The 20,636-nt window shown below is 48.6% G+C and overlaps 1 protein-coding gene across 2 annotated transcripts in view; it reads left to right on the top strand.

Moving 5' to 3' along the window:
* Nucleotides 1-20,329, top strand: part of LOC140912510 (NACHT, LRR and PYD domains-containing protein 12-like) — a 181,199-nt gene extending 160,870 nt beyond the window's left edge. For both annotated transcript variants that reach the window (XM_073346997.1, XM_073346998.1), the window contains exons 11-12: nt 13,355-13,522; nt 19,996-20,329. In XM_073346997.1, the coding sequence (XP_073203098.1) occupies nt 13,355-13,522; nt 19,996-20,122 (295 nt within the window). In that variant the 3' untranslated portion in view covers nt 20,123-20,329. The remainder of the gene's footprint in view (nt 1-13,354; nt 13,523-19,995) is intronic.
* Nucleotides 20,330-20,636: the final 307 nt, after the last annotated feature.

Genomic DNA, 20,636 nt, shown 5'->3' with positions numbered 1-20,636 from the left:
TAAACTCAGTCAGTGGCAGGCTTTTCCAGTGCCCCCTAAGCTGGACAAAGACAGCCCCTCTGCGATACATTTTTATATACAGATACAAACAAGTTACACCTCACTCCTGACGTATCAAGGTGCCGCTATTACATTGTACATGTTGGTTGGATCATAACATCCCTATTTGTCATGCTGTCATCCTGATCTTATCCTTAGGATGGGTCACTATGTTCTTGTTATCTATGGGGAGTTTGCCTGTATCAAGGTGTTCTGGTACCACCTTTCTGGAATGTGCTTGCACTAGTGTTCTGTGCCTAGCAATATCAGTCCTATGCTTGCCAAATTCTGTGAGCAGGGCCTGCCTGTTGTTCACAACCTGACTTTGCTTTATATTACCAAGTTTTGATCATTACTTTAACCCAGGCCTTAGGACTCATACCAGCCCTCTGATACATGCCCTATATTTCAGGCTGTCTTCCTAATACAGCTAGATGTCAGAAAATAATTATGACCCTACAAAAGTACTTATTAATGTGAAAGAAAGGCCCAGAAAGAAGCTCCTTAAAGCCGCTGTGGGTTTAAGGCCATCTATAAATGGTGAATCAGGGAGATACAAGAAGAGCAGTTTGGCTCCAGTACTACCCACTTCCAAAGCAACCTTTCACAGGCTCAGACAAGAAACAAAAAATGACCAACCTCACAACAGCATGACAAAGTAATTGTAGATGGCCGGCCAGGGGAATAATCCCTTGTACCCCCACCATAGAACCATACTGGTACAATATATATTGTAACATCAGGGGTATGGGAAGGAATGAGGCTAGAGCACAATACCTAAAATCGAAAAATCTCTTAACACAGCAGTACCTGTTTACCACGGAGCAGAAACGGGCAGCACCACTGACCATAAGAACACTTTGTTTCAATTTCCCATTCCCTCAGCCTCTCTCTCTCTCTCTCCACAACCCCCTGCAGCCCAGCCACTGGGGGAGAAGAAGCCCATTACAATTTAATTTAATAATAATAGAGATGAAATTGCTGCACATGGTAGAATTCTATGCAAAGGACATTGGCCCAATACCATATAATACCAAGCGTAACCCACAGCTGTGTCAATGTGGGGCTATTTTATGAATTTGCCAGGGGATTGATTAGATTTTAAAGCTGAAATGTAACAAACTAGATTAGCCAGAGTGTTAGCAGACTAATGTTAATGCTAGGTTCTTTTCAAGTCAGCTTTCACCTTGGACAGTATTTCTCAGATCAGGACACATGGGGCTCTTAACTGACCAACACTTTATAAATTCCCCCAGAACCACATATGTAAATACAAGGCAGTTTATCTGTCAGGTGTAGATAAACAAATATACTAGGCATGTACTGAACACAAAGAACACATGCAGTCTTGAAAGTGGTTAACATAGACCAGCACTGGGGTCCAGAAACTATACCACGGAACAACACAAATCACCAACATTTCTTATTACATCTACTTATAATCCTTAGTTATCAGTTCTTTATTCCCACTAACGCATTTATCCCACTTTAACTAATTCTAACATTCAGTTGTTTTAAGGCATATATATAAAATAAAATAAAAAGAACACAGAGAAATACAATTGGTGGTGATCTCCAGTTGGTGGTGTCGATGTACAACAAATCTCTCAGAAGCTTTTCTTCGTAAGAGGGATTTTATATTTCATTCATTTAAAAAAAAAGCCTTGTAAAATGCTAATTTCAAAGCAACTGGCCATTGTATATAATGACCGGAGGTCAGAGATTCTAAAGGCATTCTTCACTTTCTGTCATCAGAGGAAAAGCCCATGTGGGTAGAAGCTGTCAGCCTATTTGGTTTCAGGGAATGATCATTCACCTCTGACTGTTTGGACTCTTACAAGGAAATTAGATGCAAAGCGGAGATCCCCAGAGACAATCTGGGTACCCTGAAAAGACTTTTAGGACACTGGCAATTTATTACATCACAGCCACAATCTGTAATTACAAACTGTGACTCACCTCTTAATATAATTTACCTGCTTTAACTTCTCAGTTGCTCTCATTTCCTTTTCTTAGCCAATAAACTAACGCCTAATGCAGGTTCCCCTTTTCTCTCCCAAGAACATCAGATCCATAACCTGGAGGGCTGAGGTGCTTCTGTCGCCATCTACCCCACCAGGCCTCTATCCAGGTCTCAGAACTCTCCCTATCAGTTTGTGGATGGATAGGACTCATCTCAGAGCTGTTTGTTTTATCCTTTTATTCCCACCATCCCTGCTGTTTAGCCTCTTCCTTGTCTTCCCTCTTGATGATGAGAAGGTGCCACTCTCCGTTACATGGCCTGCAGCAGACAGGAACCATCTGCTATCAAAGACCCTTGCCCATCCACAAACCAGTAGTGAGAAAAAGCCACCTGTCAGGGATTTCCTGTCTCCATTTTCCTTCCCTCCCCCTGGCTGTTGGAGTCACTACTAAGCTACAGATCCCCCTGCTGAGTGCACCTGCAGCATCCTGTTCTCTCCTGAGGAGCGAGACCTGCAGGTCTGTAGCAGTAACTGAGTTTGTTACTTGATCATGTACATTTTACGCTCCAATACTTAAACTAGAAGAATTTGCTCTGGCAGCTAATGGCATGTGCAGAGACTATTGTCAAGAGCTGGTCAAGAACTTACCACTGGAATGATTTCCTGAAGGAAAATGCAGCTTCCGCAAAATAGAAACTTTGTGTGTGAGAATATTTTGATTTTGCATAAGTATTTTGATTTTTCATCAGAAAAATCAAAATGATTTTTTCTTTTTTGATTTGCATTGGTTCAACCTAAATCAGAACTTTTTTGTTGAACTGACCCAAAACATTTCATTCAACTGTATGTCCCTATTAGCACATTGCCTTATGGGAGTTATACCTCAGGTCATCATTCTTCTATGAGCTAGACTCCCTGGAGGTCTACATCTCCCACAGTGCAGTGTGGACTCTCCTCTGACCGAAACGTGTGATGCATCATGGGTGGATGGAGGCTGCATCGTGGGAGACCTAGTCCATGCAGGAACCCTGGGCACAGAGGAGAATGGATGTATCAGGTTCCAATACTACAATTGCAGGAGGCAATGCACAATAATAGGAAAGTGAAGTTTAATGCAAAATATTTCATTTCGGTTGAGAGGGCGGAAACCAAAAGTTCCTTCATTTCTAGACTGATTTTTTTTTTTTAATTTCTGTTCCACAAAAATTGACACCTCATCTTTTTGTCACGCTTCGGAATGAAAACAAAGGTTGAAATATCGGAATTTCTGTGCTGGATGGAAAATTTGACTTTTGCTCAGCTCTGCCGTTGAATGAGCTTGATCATTGAATTCTTTACGTTCAAAATACTTTGGACCTAACTGTTAAATGAGGACTCAGGCCCTGTGAGTCACTTTCAAAAAACATAGAAACCACCATGAAAAGCTTTTTCTATTTTTACTTCAATCTGTGACTAAAGTGATTGTTATTTTAAATGCTCACTGAAGACTCCACTTGGATCCCTGACAAACTTAACAAAACAACTTTTAGCTACATTATTTTTCTTTTAACTTTTCTTCAGGTTTTCCTTTAAACGTGTCTTTGGGTTTTAAAACTTGTTTTTATTATAATATTATGTAGTCCCTCCCCCCTTTTCTCTCCCAGATGCTTGCTATCACCAATATGCGTGGTATTTTCTCCTGACTCCTTGCACGGATCAGGTTCTGGGTTCTTTTTCTTTTTTGGCTCCTGGTATCTCTACTCAAAGAGATATTTAGTTTACAATAGAAACAAATGTACAAGAGGAGGTCTTTCACCATATCTTTTACTGGAAACCAAACACTCCAGCCATTGAGCTACCAAATTTGGCCCTTTTACAGAACCTCTTCCACAGTTTACCCATGAGCAGGCTCTGGCATCTCCCGTTGAGCACCAAATACAGTACTGATTTGGTAAACAGATGTTCCATGTGTTTGTTCCTTAGTCATGGTTCGTGACCCACCAGTTTGATAGTGCAGGTGAAGCTCATTAGCCATCATTATGCTGGGGGGTGGTCTCCTGTTTGGGTTCCAATATCTCAATGAAAAGTTGCTCCAATGAGCTTCTCTGTTCATCCAGCCAGCCATCAACAACTCAGGTGATGGCAGAATAAATTCCACATTTTACTTACAGTACAGGTTGGACCTCTCTAAACCGGACTTCCATGGTCCGGCAACATCCCTTATCCAGCATTAGAGGGTGCTCCGGGGCTGAATCGCTCACAGAGAAGAGCTGAGGGCCCCACACTCAGTAACTCCTCCCCCACCCTCCCAGAGCTTCTGGAGCAGTGTTCAAGCTCAGGAAGGGAGGGGGAGGAGTGGGGACTGCGGGGCACTCAGGGGAAGATGAGGAAAAGTGGCTGTGTAACCTTCTGGCTGGGTGCCGGGAGCACAGCACTGCAGTTGACAGTGGGGCCAGGAGTGCAGCCCCACGGCCATGCTCCCAGCACCCCACTGATGGACACAGGTTGCGCTCCTGGCTCCACAGCTGCCCCGCCTCTTCCCCTGAGCGCCTCCCGCCCCCCCAATCCCCGCTCTGTCAATGCTGGGCTGGCACCTGCTGTCGGAGCAGAGCCCTGCAGCTCACAGCAGCAGAGGGGCCAGCAAAGACCTCCCCTGGTCTGGAAAATTCCCTGGTTCAGGGTGCGAGACCAGGGAGGAACAACCTGTAGTTGTAGCTTCAGCTTCAGCACCCCAGCCAGCGTCCCCAGAGCCACAAAGGGCATCCCAACCACCTACCGAGGGAAGGACAACTCCCGTCCCAGGGACCAACAAACAGGTCACCACAGCCTGAAGGGTCAGCCCTATCTCCAGAATCCCCATGCTGGACCACACTGTGAGGAGGCAGTGACCTCACTAGATGGCTTAGCGACCTCACACAGACCATCCAGCTCAAAACCGACACGAGACAGGTCAGCGCTCCCCCACATGTAACCTCGCACCACTCTGCCATCAGAGCAGCCAGCACCACCTCGCAGGCTGCCCGGTGAGACGCAGCAGACGGAGGAGCTGCCCAAAGACCCCAGACCACACAGCAAGACCTCGCCCCTAGAAAATCCAGCACTACCTCCAGGGCTGCCCAGTGAGACCCCATCCTCAGAAGATCCCATGTTTCACCAAGGACCCCCCCAGTTAAAAGCTGCCTGCAGGAGAACCAGCACCGGTCCCAGTGCTTCCAAGCAAGACTGCGTCCCTCTCAGATCCAACACCAGCACTTCTAGAAACCCCCTCCCTCCTGAAAGAGCCAGCACTGCCCCAGCAACACTGGGAGAAGTCCCCCCTACCACACCAGTGATCCTGCCTCAAGATCCGACCGAGAACCGCTCTCAACTTCAGGAGGTAACAAGGCAGCAGGTTGTCCCTGCAGCAGCTTCCCAGCCCGAGCCTGCCGAGACGGGGCAGCCAGAGGAGCGGCAGCCATGGGCAAGGGCTGCCACACCATGGCAAAAAGCCTGGATGGAGGAGCTGGAGAAGACGGACTCCTTCGAAGACTCTGACGCCCTTATGGACAGACTGACCGTGGAACTGTCTGCAGAAATCACATCCAGGAGGAGGAAACCCCAAGAGGGCATGCTTTTATATAGTGCTTTTCCTCAGTAGCACTCAAACATATTTACATCATTTATCCCCATTTTACAGATGGGAAATCAAGGCGCAGGGAGATGAAATGACTAACCTAAGCTCACTCAGCGCCAGCAGCAGAGCTAGGAATAGTTCCAGTCCAATGGTCTTTCCACTAGGATGCATGGTTGCTTTGTGATCCCTCAGTGCTCCTCTGCCTCCCATACATTTTGTTATAGCGGAAAGGGGATAGTGGTCGTACTTTGAAATGTTTACAATGAGCAGCCGCTAACAGGACGAGTGAGAGAAATCTCTTCCATGCTTTATGTCCCAAAACCTTGACAGTTTTATTACAGGGTTGTTACATAACTTTTAGCAGGTGAGAGAAGACTGGTGTGTCTTTCTCCTTCTCCACCCTCTACACAAACATTCCCTGCAACATGTACCCCCTGAACCAATATTTCCAGCTCACGGTCTCCTTCCCATCCCATTAAGCCAGTGGTTCCCAAACTTTAACTACTCGCGAACCCCTTTCACTAAAATGTCAAGTCTCGCGAACCCCCTCCTAAAAATGAATGTGTGAATGGATTTGCTCCCTTACCTGAGCATAAATTATAAAAGCCATGATCTAGGAGATATAAAATTTGTTTTATGACATGCTTATTACGCTATTTATTACTAATTATTATTTATCACTACAGTATTTTATTACATTATGAAAACGGCAACACTCTTCCAAGATCTCACTTTTCTAGCTTGTATCACTTTGATTAAGCCAGTTATAAGACAAGGCTCCTGTGTTTCATCAAGGAGTATCAAATGTGAAACAGCATGAAGGGATTTAAGAAGCCAACTCAAAGAGTTCCTCCTACACAAGCATTCAGGTCTTGAGCAGTCCAGGCAAACAACGCACGATACAACAAAGCTTAAATTTGTTCTTCATAATAACTTTAAAAACAACACTAGCAGCCTATTTAATTTGAAAAACAGCAAAACAAATCCCCAAGAGCCCCGTGTAACATTTCGCGAACCTCCAGGAGTTCACAAACCCCAGTTTGGGAACCACTGCATGAAGCCATTGGTTGGTACTGTAGAAGCCATAAACATGTAAGAAGCGTCTCTGCTGTCTCCTGCCCTATGCTGCTGCATGCACATATCACAGGCAGCCGCTTAATGGAGGGCTGTACACTCCCTTGGTTACACAGTCCAAACTGCACACAGAGGTGGGCCCCTCACTCCCACTACCCAGCTCCAGCTGGAACTCCTGCCCCTGCTTCAGCTAGACGTCCCCAGCCATGTCCCAGGTCCACCCAATCCACCCCTCCTCCAAACTGGGACACTCCCCTCACACATTCTGGCCAGCCTCCTCCCTTCCCACCACACAGGGGTGATGAGAATTTTAACTATTCCTTGTCTGGATTTCAGATGTTAAATTTGTTACCTTCATTTCCACCCCCATCCCAGATCCCAGGGAGTTTCAGGGAGAGGAGCTCAGATCCCCCAAACAGGAGCAGGGTCCCTTAGCTCCCAAAACTTACAGTGGGCAGGGAGAGGGGCTCCAAGCCCTGTAAAGGGGTAGGTGTTCCATAGATCTCAGCACACACACAGAAGGGGAGAATGCAGTGCCGACGGATCCCCCACTTAAATCCCCATCTTCTTCTACTATCACTCACTTTGTAGCTTGATCTATAGATTATGAATATAAATTTCCAGTTATTACTTTGAGGGTAGACAGGTTGTTGTCCCAAGATCAGGCCCAGTATCATTAAAATTATTAGATAGTTGGGAACCCCGATATGCACAGGTGCAACACTCACATTATAGGAACTCTTTTATATTTACAAATATAGAATTTATTAGTACATTTAGCAAAGTCGCACACACTCTAACTCAATAAGGTAGATAGAGATACTACAGAAGGTACATCAGAACATCCCTACTCACGCCATCCTTGCAGGACAACGTGAAATGTTAGCCATTATCTTCTTCATCACAGTCATCTTCCTCATCTTCACCAGAGGCCATCATTCTGGCCCCTCCTAAGGGCTACATCTCTCTCTCTCTTCCACCCGCCCGCAGGCTGGGATGCCACTTTTATAATATGTTACACTGACATTTACCGTGTCTAATGCCTATTCAGTAGGGGTTTCTCCCCTTTTCCTTATTTGTATTTCCACCTCCCCTTATCAATGTTCAGATGTCCTTCTTGTACAGGTTAGTATATTCATGATTTCATCCCATTATCGTATACGTCAATTCATTGCCATGGCACTCTTGGATGTCCCATCCAAAACCTCCAGAAGCTGGTCTTAGTTCATGTTCTGTGGTTGGCTAATCTCATTATGGACAAAATTCCCCCCTACACTCTACTTCTAGTTCCCCAAAATGTATGAGTTATCTGAGTCTATCTGTGCCAGAGGTCGTAGGCCTCAAGCTCCATGCTAACTGCTGAAGCCAGTGTCTTACAGGATATGAGCCTGTAGGTTCCTTGCATTCCTGCTGAATATAATAAAGTAGAATATAAAGCAAAGCAGTGAATATAATAGAGGTAAGCTGGCCAACTGGGCTACAACTTCTCGAACTCCTCCTACTTCTCCACTCCCCCAATCCCTATCCCTCTCTCTTTTCTGAGCTCACCAAAGCATCTCCACACTTGTTCCTATGTGTCTTTTGGGGCACTGGGTGTAGGGGGTCTCGTGGGGCACTGTGCAGTGTGTTGGGGAGGCAGGTAAGGGGTGCTGGGCAGTTGTGGGGGGTCTGTGGGCAGGGGTGGAGTTGTGCAGGGTGCAGTGCAATTGTAGGGGGTCTGTTAGGGAGTCTCTGGGAAGGGGGGTGCTACGATAGGGTCTGTGTCGGAGTCTCAGCAGGGCGGCGCTAGGCATAGGGATCTGGGTGAGGAGGGTGTCAGCGGGGTGTGTGTGGCTCAGCGCAGGTCTGCCTAGAGGGACAGGGTGCGCGAACAGTACAGGGCAGTGTATGTCTGGTGGCTGCCGGTTTGTGAACAGTGCCCTGAGGCTGTGCTGGGGGGAATGGGGCCACCCGCTCCATGCCCTGCCCCATTGCCCCCATGGGGGTTCACAAATATGTTTGGTGTCAGGCCCAGAAAAAGGTTAATCTGGCCTGGTGAAGTGTACCCATGCCCAGCTTCTCATCCCAGTCTCAGCAGTGTGCTTGGTGCTTGCTCAGAGCATGCTTGTTCTAAACTACCCACCCAGAGGGGTGGGGCTTCCCCTGATCCTAGCAAACACACAGAGGGAGTGGGACTCAGACACCCTTAGAAATGCAACCCCTCCAAAACCTGGCTCACATGCGGGGAGTAGGGAGGGGGCTCAGACACCCCAGATCCTGGCACACACAGAAGGGAAGAATGTGGGGCTAACAGGCACCTGTCCCCTTATGCTCCCCCAAACACCCTGCCACTCATGCCATGTGTCCTTCCCCCTCACCTGAGTCTTCCAGCCCCCTCACCTCTTCTGCCACCCACCCCCATTTATCCCCTTCCCCTCAGTGCAGCCCCAAATCCCTCTCAACCTTATTCCCGCACTTGTGCACCCTTAAAATGTCCCTCCCTGCCAGCAAGCATTCGTGTAATTACTTTTTTTTACAAAAATACTTTGATTACATTTCCCCAAAATAACACATTCCCCAGACACACATTTTAACAATCTGCTACTCTGCCTTTTCCAAATGTCTCCCCAAGTGGGAGGTCAAACTGACTTGGGGTTAGGCTCAAGGGACGACTGACTATCCTTTGAGCTATCCTGTTGCTGTAGCATAGCAAAGGCTAACAATCCTGTTAACTCTTCTTTCAACACATGATCAGTTTAATCCATTTAAAATGTCATTTGGAAGGGGAGGCTTCTGATATTGTAATGTAGAGAAGCAAAAATTCACATAAAGTTTTAATTTGATTTTCTCTAGAGGGTGCCAGACTCTCTGTTGGAGGAACCCTCGAGCGGTAGGCATCCTGGCGCAATGATCTGAGCCCTGGTTTGATTGCTATCTGTGGGTGTGTCCACACTGCAATTAAAAACTGATGGCTGGCCTGTGTCAGCTGACTTGGGCTTGCGAGGGCTGTTTAATTTCAGTGTAGCTTTCCAGGCGTGGGCTGGAGCCTGAGCGCTAGGACTTTTGAGGTCAGAGGATCCCAGACCCTAAGTTGGCAGCCAGAACCTGGAAATTTACACTGCAATTAAACACCCTCATATCCTGATCCCTGGAGCCCAAATCAGCTGGCACAGGCCAATAGTTGGTGTCTAACTGCAGTGTAGACACACCGTGTGAGCACAAAAAGGCTGCTGAAATCTGTCACCTTTAAGAAAAGCTTTTTTTCCCCTGAGACTGTATCTTGGGAACAACTTGGTCAATCATCTAACAGTCTGGAACACTTACAGAATCCCAAGCACCCATTAGGCTCACCAACTTTCAAGGCAATCTGAGTAACCGTGTGGATTTTAAAACAGTTAGAAGAGTGGAATTTTAAACAGAAACCTGGTCTAAACCTTAGCTATAGCATCACCCTGCTATAACAGACCAGAGAGACAAAGGATGGGAGAAGGAAATATAATTATTCCCATTTTCCAGATGGAAAATTGAGACCCATAAAAATAGACTGACTTGCACAAAGTCACATGGGGGAGTCTGTGGTAGAGCCAGGGTTTTAACTACAAGAGCATCCTTTCTCCTGCAGAGAACGGTTGTCATTCTCTTGTGTATTTTGTCTCAGAAATGTACTTTTTGGATTGGACACAGCCTCTCTTTTATATGGTTGTGCTTTTTTAAGTAGGGCTCCTTAACAATCAGTATTTAAAAATTAGGGCCAGTGCTACTGATGAATTTTCTGACAATGATACACGTGATCTGTTGAAGTGTGCCAGAAAAATTAAAAAAGCTCTGACTGCTCACCAGACCAGACACAAACAAAATCTGAAAGCTATAAAGAGGCAAAACAAAATCCAGGTAGAGTTGCCTGGAGGTGGAGGTTGGCCGTCTCCCAAATATTTTTGAAATGTCAGGTGCCATTTCCAGTATATTTGAAGGTCTTCAGACATTTCAAAGGCAAAATTCCATGCAATAAGACTAAATAGAGCATTCCTGGTGTTCATCTGGAGTTCTGCACTGGAATAACTTTCTAGTGTCTCAAATTACATATTGTTAATATAGAAGTGCATCGAAACCAGAAGACCCTAAATAGATATGATTGTTTGTCAACAGATGCTCCTGATTTTACAAAGGTGATTCTTTTTACTTTTTCTTGTATTAAAATTCTTCTTTTTAGAAACTGAATGCTTTTTCATTGTTCTTAAGATCCAAGGGTTTGGGTCTGTGGTCACCTATGCAAATTGGTGAGGATTTTTATCATACTTTCCCCAGGAACGGGGGTGAAAGGTTTTGGTGAGGATTTTGGGGGGAAAGACATTTTCAAATGGGCTCTTTCCTAATAAAATAAATCCAGTTAGATGTTTGGTGGTGGCAGCGAACGTCCAAGGGCAAAAGGTAAAATAGTTTGTACCTTGGGGAAGTTTTAACCTAAGCTGGTAAAAGTAAGCTTAGGAGGTTTTCATGCAGGTCCCCACATCTGTACCCTAGAGTTCAGAGTGGGGAAGGAACCTTGACATGGTGGCAGAGCGGTGGGATCAACTTGAAATCATTTTGAGATTTTTTGAACCAGAAGCACAGATTTGAAAATGAAGTGAGCTGTAGCTCACGAAAGCTTATGCTCAAATAAATTTGTTAGTCTCTAAGGTGCCACAAGTACTCCTTTTCTTTTTACACATTGTGTATCACCCAGCATCAACTTGAGTCAATGGGAGAATGTATGGAGGGACATGAGCAGTGCCAGGATTAAGTTTCCATTCAGATTTAGTTAAATCAGGACTGAAAACTCTTTATTTTACACTTAACATTGTGTTAGAAAGAAAAATCAGGTTATTCTTGCCTCTGAGCTCAGTAACGATGGACTCTTTCCTCACCTTTGCAGGTTTCCTCTCTCTCTCTCTCTCTTTTAGCCTATAAATCTTGTGGGGTTCTTCTCTTTTGCTTCAACTTGGATGCCCTCTTCTCTTTACCCCTCCCCAAATTAGGCTTCATCCCCTCAGATTCCCACCTATGCCTTTGGGTTTTTCTCCCCCTCTTCAACCCAATCTTAGAATCTCTCCCCTCCCTCCATTGCAGGCTCCTCTTTTTCTGCCTCCAAAATACATTGGGGTCTCCTCAAACCCTTACAGACTCTGGGTGTTCCCCAAGGCATGGGGGCTTCTCTCCCTTTTACAAATTCAGGGGCTTTTTCTCTCCCAAATGTTGAGGTTTCTGTCCTGTGACACTCTACACTCTGAGGGAGCGCCCTGTAAACCCCTTATTCATCATTTGTATGTAATGGTGATATTGCATATAAAGCAGGCCATGTAAGATATCACGGGAAAGGTTATGATCTGCTGAAACCCACTGTTCCATCTAAATTTGTATATAACTAATTAATATAAAGTTATGAGAATTGTGTTATATGGGTGTCACTAAAATATGCTGTGGGTTTGGGAAGTGCCCAGATACTAGCTCCCGGTGTTTTATGAACTGTAACATCCAGTGGGGTGAGAAAACTGCTTGCTCTAAATACACCTAGTGTCTTACAGGCTTAAGATTCAGACTGTGCACTTGTTTTGTTTTCTTTTCTTTGGTAACTAACCCTGCCTATCACTTCTACTCACTTAAAGCAGATGGGAGTGGGATCATGCTTGGGTGTGCAGGGGGCTCATTATGAAGCCTTGAAGGAGGACAAAGACAGCCAGATTTGCTGGTGGTCCTTGAAGTGCACATGGTTATAACCTGCTGCCATGGTTACCCACTCAGCTGGCTGGCAGCTCCATCAGGAGCCCAGGCTCTGCAGGGGGGTTACAGAAACCAACAGAACTTCTGCTTTTATAACCTCACCAGAGACTCTGGATCAGGCCCTGCCAACAGGCTCACACAGTTGCCCCCTTTTCAGCTGCTCTTCCCTCCCCACACCCTGGGAAACCCCCTGCCAGGGGGATCTTCTCCTCTTTGTCTCCCCCGCTTCGGTCCCTGGTCTCAGAGGAAGGTGGGTATGATGCTGCCAGTGCTGGGCCTCGCAGCTGCCTCCCCTCCCCAGGCCTGGGGCTCAGAGCTGGGGGCAGAGACAGGAGGCGTCTGTGTCCTCCAAGGGAGCAGCAGAGCTAGTGCCGGGGGCGCAGAGGGTCAGGATCTCCCAGCTACTGCTGCTCTGAGCCTGGCCCAGCTGCCTGGGGAGGGGGGCTCCCCCGACAGCCTCCCTGGAGCGATGGGGCTGCTCCAATTGGGTCGCACCATCCCGGGGCTGATCAGTGGCAAGACCAACCTGATTGGTCAGGAGCTGAGTGGGCAGGACTTAAAGGGCAACTTTTTACTCTTTCTCAATTGTGGTTGGCCAATGGAAAGTGTGAGGGGGCGGGGCTTAGGAAGGAGTCTTTCCCCAAACGTTATTCCTCATTGGTCAGTGGCAGAGGTTGGAGGTGTCTCGGCCTTTCTCCCTATTCTTGCTGTTGCTTGGTGAAGGGCAAAGGGCACGGGGTGGAGTTGAGACAGGAAGTCCCACCCACTGTTTATTTCTCACTGGACAAGAGGTGGGTCTTCGGACAGTGTCTGTAGCAGGATTTCTGGCTCATTCTCGATGCTGATGGGTCAGACAGAGGGGCTGGTGGGTGGGGCCACCTGTCAGAGCAGCCGTGATGAGCCCCATTCACGCATTGATCCCCCTTCTCTGCCTTTCTCTCTCCTGCAGCTTGGGGTACTGCGGTGTCACAGACGCTGGCTGCAGGGATCTCGCCCCTGTTCTCAGAACCAGTCGCAACCTGACAGAGCTGAACCTGTGGGGTAACCTGGGAGAGGCCGGAGTGCGGCTGCTGTGTAAGAGGCTAAAACATCCAAACTGCAAACTACAGAAATTACAGTAAGTAACAGCCGGCTCCCTTTAGTCTGTGCCTGGTAACACTGATGTTGTGAGTTAAACTCAGGGTACCAGGAAGGATCACAACATCCTACAGGGCATGTAGTGGGCTCAGGCCCCTGTTGAGCAGGGACAGCAGCTGGGCATCTGCCCTAAAGGGAAAACCAAGGATCCCAATGACTCAGGGTAATCCTCTGGTGGCAGAATGCAGGTACAGCCAGCTCTGTACCACCCATCACCGGATTGCCCTGCCCCCATGTAGTGGGTGTGGAGGAACATGGAGGTGTATATCCAGGGCAGAGTGCATGGTGCTCCCCCTCTCCTCGGCCGGCACAGCATCTGGAGTACCTTAGGGCAGCCCTGAGGTTCCTCTGTGTTAGACCAGAAGCCGTTTCGGCCCCCACCTGGCCCAGGATCAGGGCAGTGCAGAGGTGACTTATAACCAGTTTCTTCAGTCTCCTCATCAGTGCAGAGTGTGAAGTTGGCGCAGCTTCTGGTGGCTTTTAGCAAATCCCAGATGCAGCATGTTTTGATGTTACAGACAGAATTATTTTGAGACAAAAAACAACAACAACAACAATCCAGTATTGCCAACATGAAGACTTCAAAAATCCTGAGTTAGACCCCTGAAATCATGAGATTTAAAAAAAAAATCTAATTGTGCTTTTTTAGTGTCTTTTGATTTTCTAACTCCCTTCTACTCCTTTGCCAACGTGTGTGAGATATGAAGTTTAAAAATCAATCTGCAGTGTACACAGAAATTCATGCCTCTCCCTGGTTGCTCAAATGGAGACTGCATTTAATCTCTCCTCATCCATCATGTAGAGGAACATCTATCCCTTTCTGATCACTATCTTGACTGTGTCCCCCCACCCCACACATTTATTTCTTTGGAGAAATCAAGGGCTGGATTGTGAATAGTCTGAGAACCAGTGATCTAGTTAATGCCTCATGAGTCACACTCACATACAGAACCTATAGTACTTGTTAGGGTTGATGAGTGACAGATATACATATTAAAGAACTTGAAATGTATTCAGGTAAGGGTATAAACCAGGAGTGGGGAACCTACAGACTGTGGTCTGGATCTGGCCCTTTGCTCATTATCATCTGGCCCATGGGCCACACATGTTCAACTCGACCGCTGGTGGGAAAAGACACCAATGTTCGGGGCTTCTCGCCCCAGCAGGGAAAGCCAGCACTCGTGGCTCGAGCCCCATGGGGGGCACCAAGGCTCAGGGCTTCCTGCCCACAGGGCTGTTGCTGCAAGCACTGGCTTATCCCACCACAGGTAGGAAGCCCCGAGCCTTGGCATCCTCCTGTAGGCCTGGAGCCACGAGCGCCAGCTCGCACCCCTGTAGGTGGGGAAGCCCTGAATCTCAGCGCCCCCACTCCCAAGGCTGGAGCTGCATGCGTTGGCTCATCCCACTGCGGGGGGAAGCCCCAAGCCTTCGTGCACCCATGGGCAGGTGAGTTGAATGTGTGTGGCCCACCATTTATTTTTTCAGTGGGTCAATGGCTTCTGTTGCAAAAAAGGTTCCCCACCCCTGGTATAAGCAATAAAGTCACAGTAAACTCCTCACAGTCCCTATGTCCTGTCTATCCCCCAAACCAGAGTGGCAGCCATTTTGCCTGTGGACATGGCTTCCATCTCATTGTAAACAGCGGGAGGTGGCAGCCAACTTTATCAAGGACAGCCTCACTTCCATAAGCACATGGACTATAGGGAAATGGCAGCCATATTCCTGGCTTCAGACTCATTGGCAGTAATAGGCGATGGTGGCCATTTTGAATAAGGGAAAATTTGGAAGTTTTTGCCTTTCATCATGTTTTCAGGTCGGGGTGGGGAACTGTCAGTATTGCAAACTCTGGTGATTTTAGCACAACTCTTCCATGTGGTCCAGCCACTAGAGGGGGACAGAGTCATACTAGGTAAGGTGGGTTATGCTAGCTCATTCCTTTCCTTAGACCAGGACTGTCAAGCTGTCTGGGGTGGGACTTAGGAGCATGGACAGCTGCCAAGAGACAAGTCACTCACCAAGGGCGATTTGCATCCTAGATCTCACACCAAAGACACTGGCATCCAATCCTATAGTAAGCTATTGAGAGATTCATTACTAAGGGTATATCTACACAGGAATATAAGTCCAGGCTTAAGCCTAAATGCCCTTGTGTCCACACATCAATTGTGTTAATCTAGGACTCAAACTTAGGGTCCAGGACCCTGCAGGACTGGAGCATCCGAGCCCGTGTTAAGCTGGGACCTAGGGTCCGAGCCCTGTTTCTTTCCTGTGTGCATTTGGCCCTGACTTGACTCGGGTCCCTCCAGATGTATCCCAGAGTTCCTTGGGGCAACTTCCTTAGTCCTCTCTATGGAGACAATCAGTGGTGCAGTCTGTTGCACTCTGTTACACACAGAAGCCACATCGCCCTTTGCAAACGGCAGCAGCTCAGAGCAGCGTTAACCCACTGTCTGCTGAACAGCGGTCTGCCAGCACACTGTCAGAGAGCCTGAAGAGTTTTCAATGGAGACTGATCAGAAGAAGCTTTTTGCAAGGAGAGCTGCTTCCTGGTCCCAAGAGCACAGCCAGATTTTGGTGCATGCTGCCCAGGTACCCCTGCACAAACAGCCCGAGGGAGGCCAGAGCTCCCAGCTCAGCACAGCCTGGGGAGGATGACCCCTAACACCCTGGCTGTTCCCCCTCCCCACAGGGCAGCCACTTGGTCCCCACTCCACTCTCTGGCCCCCCTGCACTCCCTGGGCTGTGTGTGCAGGATGCCTGGGCATTGTTCACTGTCAGGGCAGCGAGTGGGAGCCAGCCCCAAAACCTCCCCGTAGCCTCCTGCGGTGGCAGCTCTGTCTATGGCTGCTCCTCGCTGCTCTGCAGAGCTTGTCTGAAGCAGGGAGCAAAGCTGACAGGTGGGAGGCAGCTCCCAGCTGCCAGTATCGGCATTGGCTCCATGGGTGCTCCGGGGCTCAAGCACCCACAGAAAAAAAATAGGGGGTGCTCAGCACCCACCAGCCATAGCGGTTCCGTGCCCTGCGGCTGGTCACCCATCACTTGCCAGGGTGGGCCCCGTTGCCGGTGGGGTGGAGCATCCACTGGGAGAAATAAAGTTAGTGCCTGTGGCTGCCAGGATGTTGGGGATCATCCCTCCCCAGCCATGCTGAGCTGAGAGCCCTGCCGCTCCTTCCCCCTTTCAATAGGATGACCAGACAGCAAGTGTGAAAAATCAGGACGGGGGTGGGGGGTAATAGAAGCTTATATAAGAAAAAGACCCAAAAATCGGGACTGTCCCTATAAAATCGGGACATCTGGTCACCCTACCTTTCAAAGGCAGATTCACAGTCCACTCTCTGTCCCTTTCTCCATGGGCTCCCCCTGCCCTCCCTGGGGCTGTGTGTGCAGAGGTGTCCAGGCAGTGTGTACTGTGAGAGCAGTAAGTCGGAGCCAGCCTCTAAACTTCCCCACAGACTCCCGGGGATCCCTTATCCCTGCCTCCCGGGCTGTGGCGGGACGGTGGAGCACACTGCACCCCAAGCCCTTGGGGATACACTTCATTGCTCTGCAGCCGGCAGGAGCAAGCCTGAGGTGGGGGTGTGTTTTTCCTCCGAAACCTACAGTTTATGTCAAACTTCAAAACAAAAATAAATAAAAAACCAACCACACAAAACCACCTTCATTGAACAGCCCAAAAAAATTAAGAATTGCAAAGTTTCAGTTGAAGAGTTTGGCTGCCCTGGAGACTGACGTCCTAATTATCCTCAGAACAGGAGCCCATGGGCATTTTCCTGCCAGTGTGACTCAGCCTAGAGGTGGAGAGCCCAACTCTCAGAGGAGATGGCAGTTCAGTATCTTCACAAACTGCAGTCTTTCCATTGAGACAGCCACCAAAGGAGCTAATTATGCAGTTTCTGTACTCATGTGCTCCTTACAGGCACCTGAATCCCATCAACAGCACCATCACAGTTAGGAAATCGGGTGGGCAGTAAGTAGAGTGCAACACATTCATAATGCTGGAGTGTTGACAATGGAGGGGGAGTGGAAGCGAGGCACTCTGGGATAGGGTTACTTTGACTGGGGTCTGTGCACGGCAGTGTGGGTGCCAGAGTCCTAGGTTCAAGCACAGGTCAGAAAATTCTTAACCTAGGGTTAAACTGCAGGGTAGATGCACAAGCTCAGGGCTTCTAGACACAGGTCAGGTGACTCCAGTCCCACTAACCCTAGGCTTCCATTCCTGTGTAGAAAAACCCTCAGAAAAAGAAATGAGAGGTTAAAGCAGGTAAAGATATATGTACAAGTGAGTTACAGTCTATAATTTCAAAAGGTAGCAGAGATGGAGGTGATCGAATCACAGAACAGGGAACCAGTTGGATCACGTTACAATTCAGCACAAAAGGAGCAGAACTTTAGAAGATGTACAGAGCAGGAAGGAGGCATGCGTGGGAGTGGACACTACTAGTGGTAACTAAAATGAGAATAAAAATAAGAATTCAAACAGTCAAAAGATGAAGAATTTTTCCTTGTGTCCGCATTTACAGCAGCTGCTCACAGAAACCAAGTGGTCAGGATGGCCGTACATGGGTTCTTTCTTCATGGCGGGAAAAGAGGAATGCACTTAGAGACTGGTCTTTGATCTCACTCACAATGGCCATTTGCTTTCAGTGTGCAGGAATTAAGACCTTTCTGTTCGCCGGGCCGGATTTCCAATTAGGCACAGTAGGCACGTGCCTTGTGGCGCTGTCATTCTAGGGGCACCTAAAAATTCAACATTTGCCACTCCCGGACCCCAGCAGGGGGTGGGGCAGCTGATGGGGAGATGGCCTCACGCAGCCCTGCTGAAGCACTCCTGCCAGCAGGGAAGGCGAAGCAGCCCCCTGTGGCAGGGGAAGAGCTCAGCGGAAAAACACAGGGGGCCATGTTAGCCAAGTGGGTCCTTAGGGAGCCCAGCCTGGGTAGGCACCACTCCTGTTCCTGCTCCAGCCTGTCTGATCTCTGTTCCCAAGGGGCCAGAACAATCCCCGACCGGCCCTGGCCATGCTGCCAGCTCAGCCCAGCAGATACAGTCACCTCCCAGCGGGGTGAGTGTGGCTGGGGGGAAGGGCACAGGAGAGTGGGTCTCTGAGGGGGCTTGTGGGGCGGAGGGGTGCTGGGCATTGAGGGAGCTGGGGGGGGTGCTGAGCAGTGGGAGGCTTGTGGGGGATGCTGGACACTGGGGGGTTGTGGGAGGTGTGGGAGGTCTGTGTGTGTTGTGTTGAGTCGCTGAGCAGTTGGGAATCTGTAGGAGGCAATGGGCAATTGTGGTGGGGCTGTGCGGGGGCGGGGCGGGCACTGGGCAGTGGGGGTGTGCAGAGTGCTGGGCAGTTGTGGTGGGGGGGTCTGTGGAGGCATCTCTGGGTGTGGAGGGGGATGCTGAAGATGCTGTGCCTAGGGGTATGTAAGTTGTAAATCCGGCCCTGTCTGTTAGAGTTCTTAATTTGCATTACACACAGCTTCTTTCTTGTTTGATGAGTTACTTCCTTACAGAGGCATATTCAATGCAAATGTTTGCTATTCCATTAGAACAGGGTACAGATAAGTGAAAACAATGCATGCTACATCCCACCAGATTTTCATGAAGTTTAAATACTAAACACATTCTTATACATTTACATCTACTTTGAACGATACTAAAATACCAGTCAGCTGGTCTGGCTTCCAGCTATGAGTTTGTCAGTTCTTAGCTGATGCTTACGGCCTTGGCCAGAGCTTGCCCTTGGTTTATCAGCATCACAAGCACCATGCTCTGAACTGGAGCACTGGCTCTTGCTCTACCAACCTGGCTGCAGACAGACAAACCCCATTCTCCTGAACTGGCTGTAACAGTAAAGTGAAATGTTCCTGTCTTCCTGCAGCCAGGGTGGAGTTTGAGCTCCCACCTGATTTCAGCAGTGTCAGGCCAAATCTGCAGCCCCACAACAGCTGCTAAGAATTCTACTCCTTCAAGAACGGTGTTACTGAAGCCTGTGAGGAGGGGGTGTGAGGAGCACATGAGAGCTGAGATAATGCTTCTTCCATGGATTCTGTGAGCTGGATTTTGCAGCCCCTGCTCCCTGTGGGCACTGGGTAGCCCCACAGTGATCAATGGGCCTGTCTGTGTCAGTCAGTGCTCACCGCCCTGAACAAGGGCTGCATATTCCAGCCCTTTCTGTGCAAAAAGGACATTGCTGTCCCTGCTCAGAGCTCACAGTGTCAGTGTGTGCTGAGGGGTGCGGAGCAGAGGCCAGGCTACAGACAGCACAGCATTTCTCTTCCCCCCCACCCACCCACCCCACAAGGGAAAGGCACCTGCTGGCAGTCAGCTCAGCAGGCAAAGCAGTGACAGTGACACAGATCCTGTGGGTGCAGCGCTGGGCTTCATAGGGGCTGTGGGTGCAGATGTTGTGTCTGCAGAGAGAATTAACACGTCCTTTTCCTTCCCTGTTTTCCCCACAGCTTGACGAAAGGGTATTTAAGTGAAGAAATGCGGGCGGAGCTGGATGCTGTGAAAGACACAAAACCTGACCTGGTCATAGAGTTACTGGACTGGTGGGCGGGAGCCACGGCACCAATGCAGCTCTGACCTGGCTGCCCTGCTGCTAGCTGAGGGAGCAGCTGTGGGAGCAGGAGAACACCTGCCCCTATTAAAATTAAATCCTGCCAGCTCCAGGGACTCCAGCAGCACGTCAACATCTGTGGCACGGGCTGGGTAGAGATTGTTCGGGCCAAGCCTCCTGCATGAAGGCAGGAGGCTTAGGAGTAGGAGCTGGGTTTGCTCTATTCTCACTGCAATGGGGTAGTTGTTTTGGGGGAGGAGTGGGAGGGGCAGGAGGGAGAAAGGGGATCAGGGCCGCGGAGTGGGAGAGATGTGGGATTATGAGATGGAGGAGTCTGGTAACCTCCCTTTTTCAGTCTGTCTGTGCATGGGGGAGACTCAAGAACTATCCTTGGGTCCGAAGGGGAACTGTCCTTCTCTTACAATGGTTCCTACTATTATGTGTATATTTACAAGGGGGTTGTAATTTTACACAACTCCACAGCTATTAAGTCGGCATTTTTCTGTATCCATCTCCAACAGAGGTTTATCCTGGATGTAT

The sequence above is a fragment of the Lepidochelys kempii genome, chromosome 6, assembly GCF_965140265.1.
Source record: "Lepidochelys kempii isolate rLepKem1 chromosome 6, rLepKem1.hap2, whole genome shotgun sequence".
In the NCBI taxonomy this organism is placed as follows: Eukaryota; Metazoa; Chordata; order Testudines; family Cheloniidae; genus Lepidochelys; species Lepidochelys kempii.
Note: the sequence above shows the minus strand (reverse complement) of the source record. Positions and strands in the feature narration are given on the sequence as shown.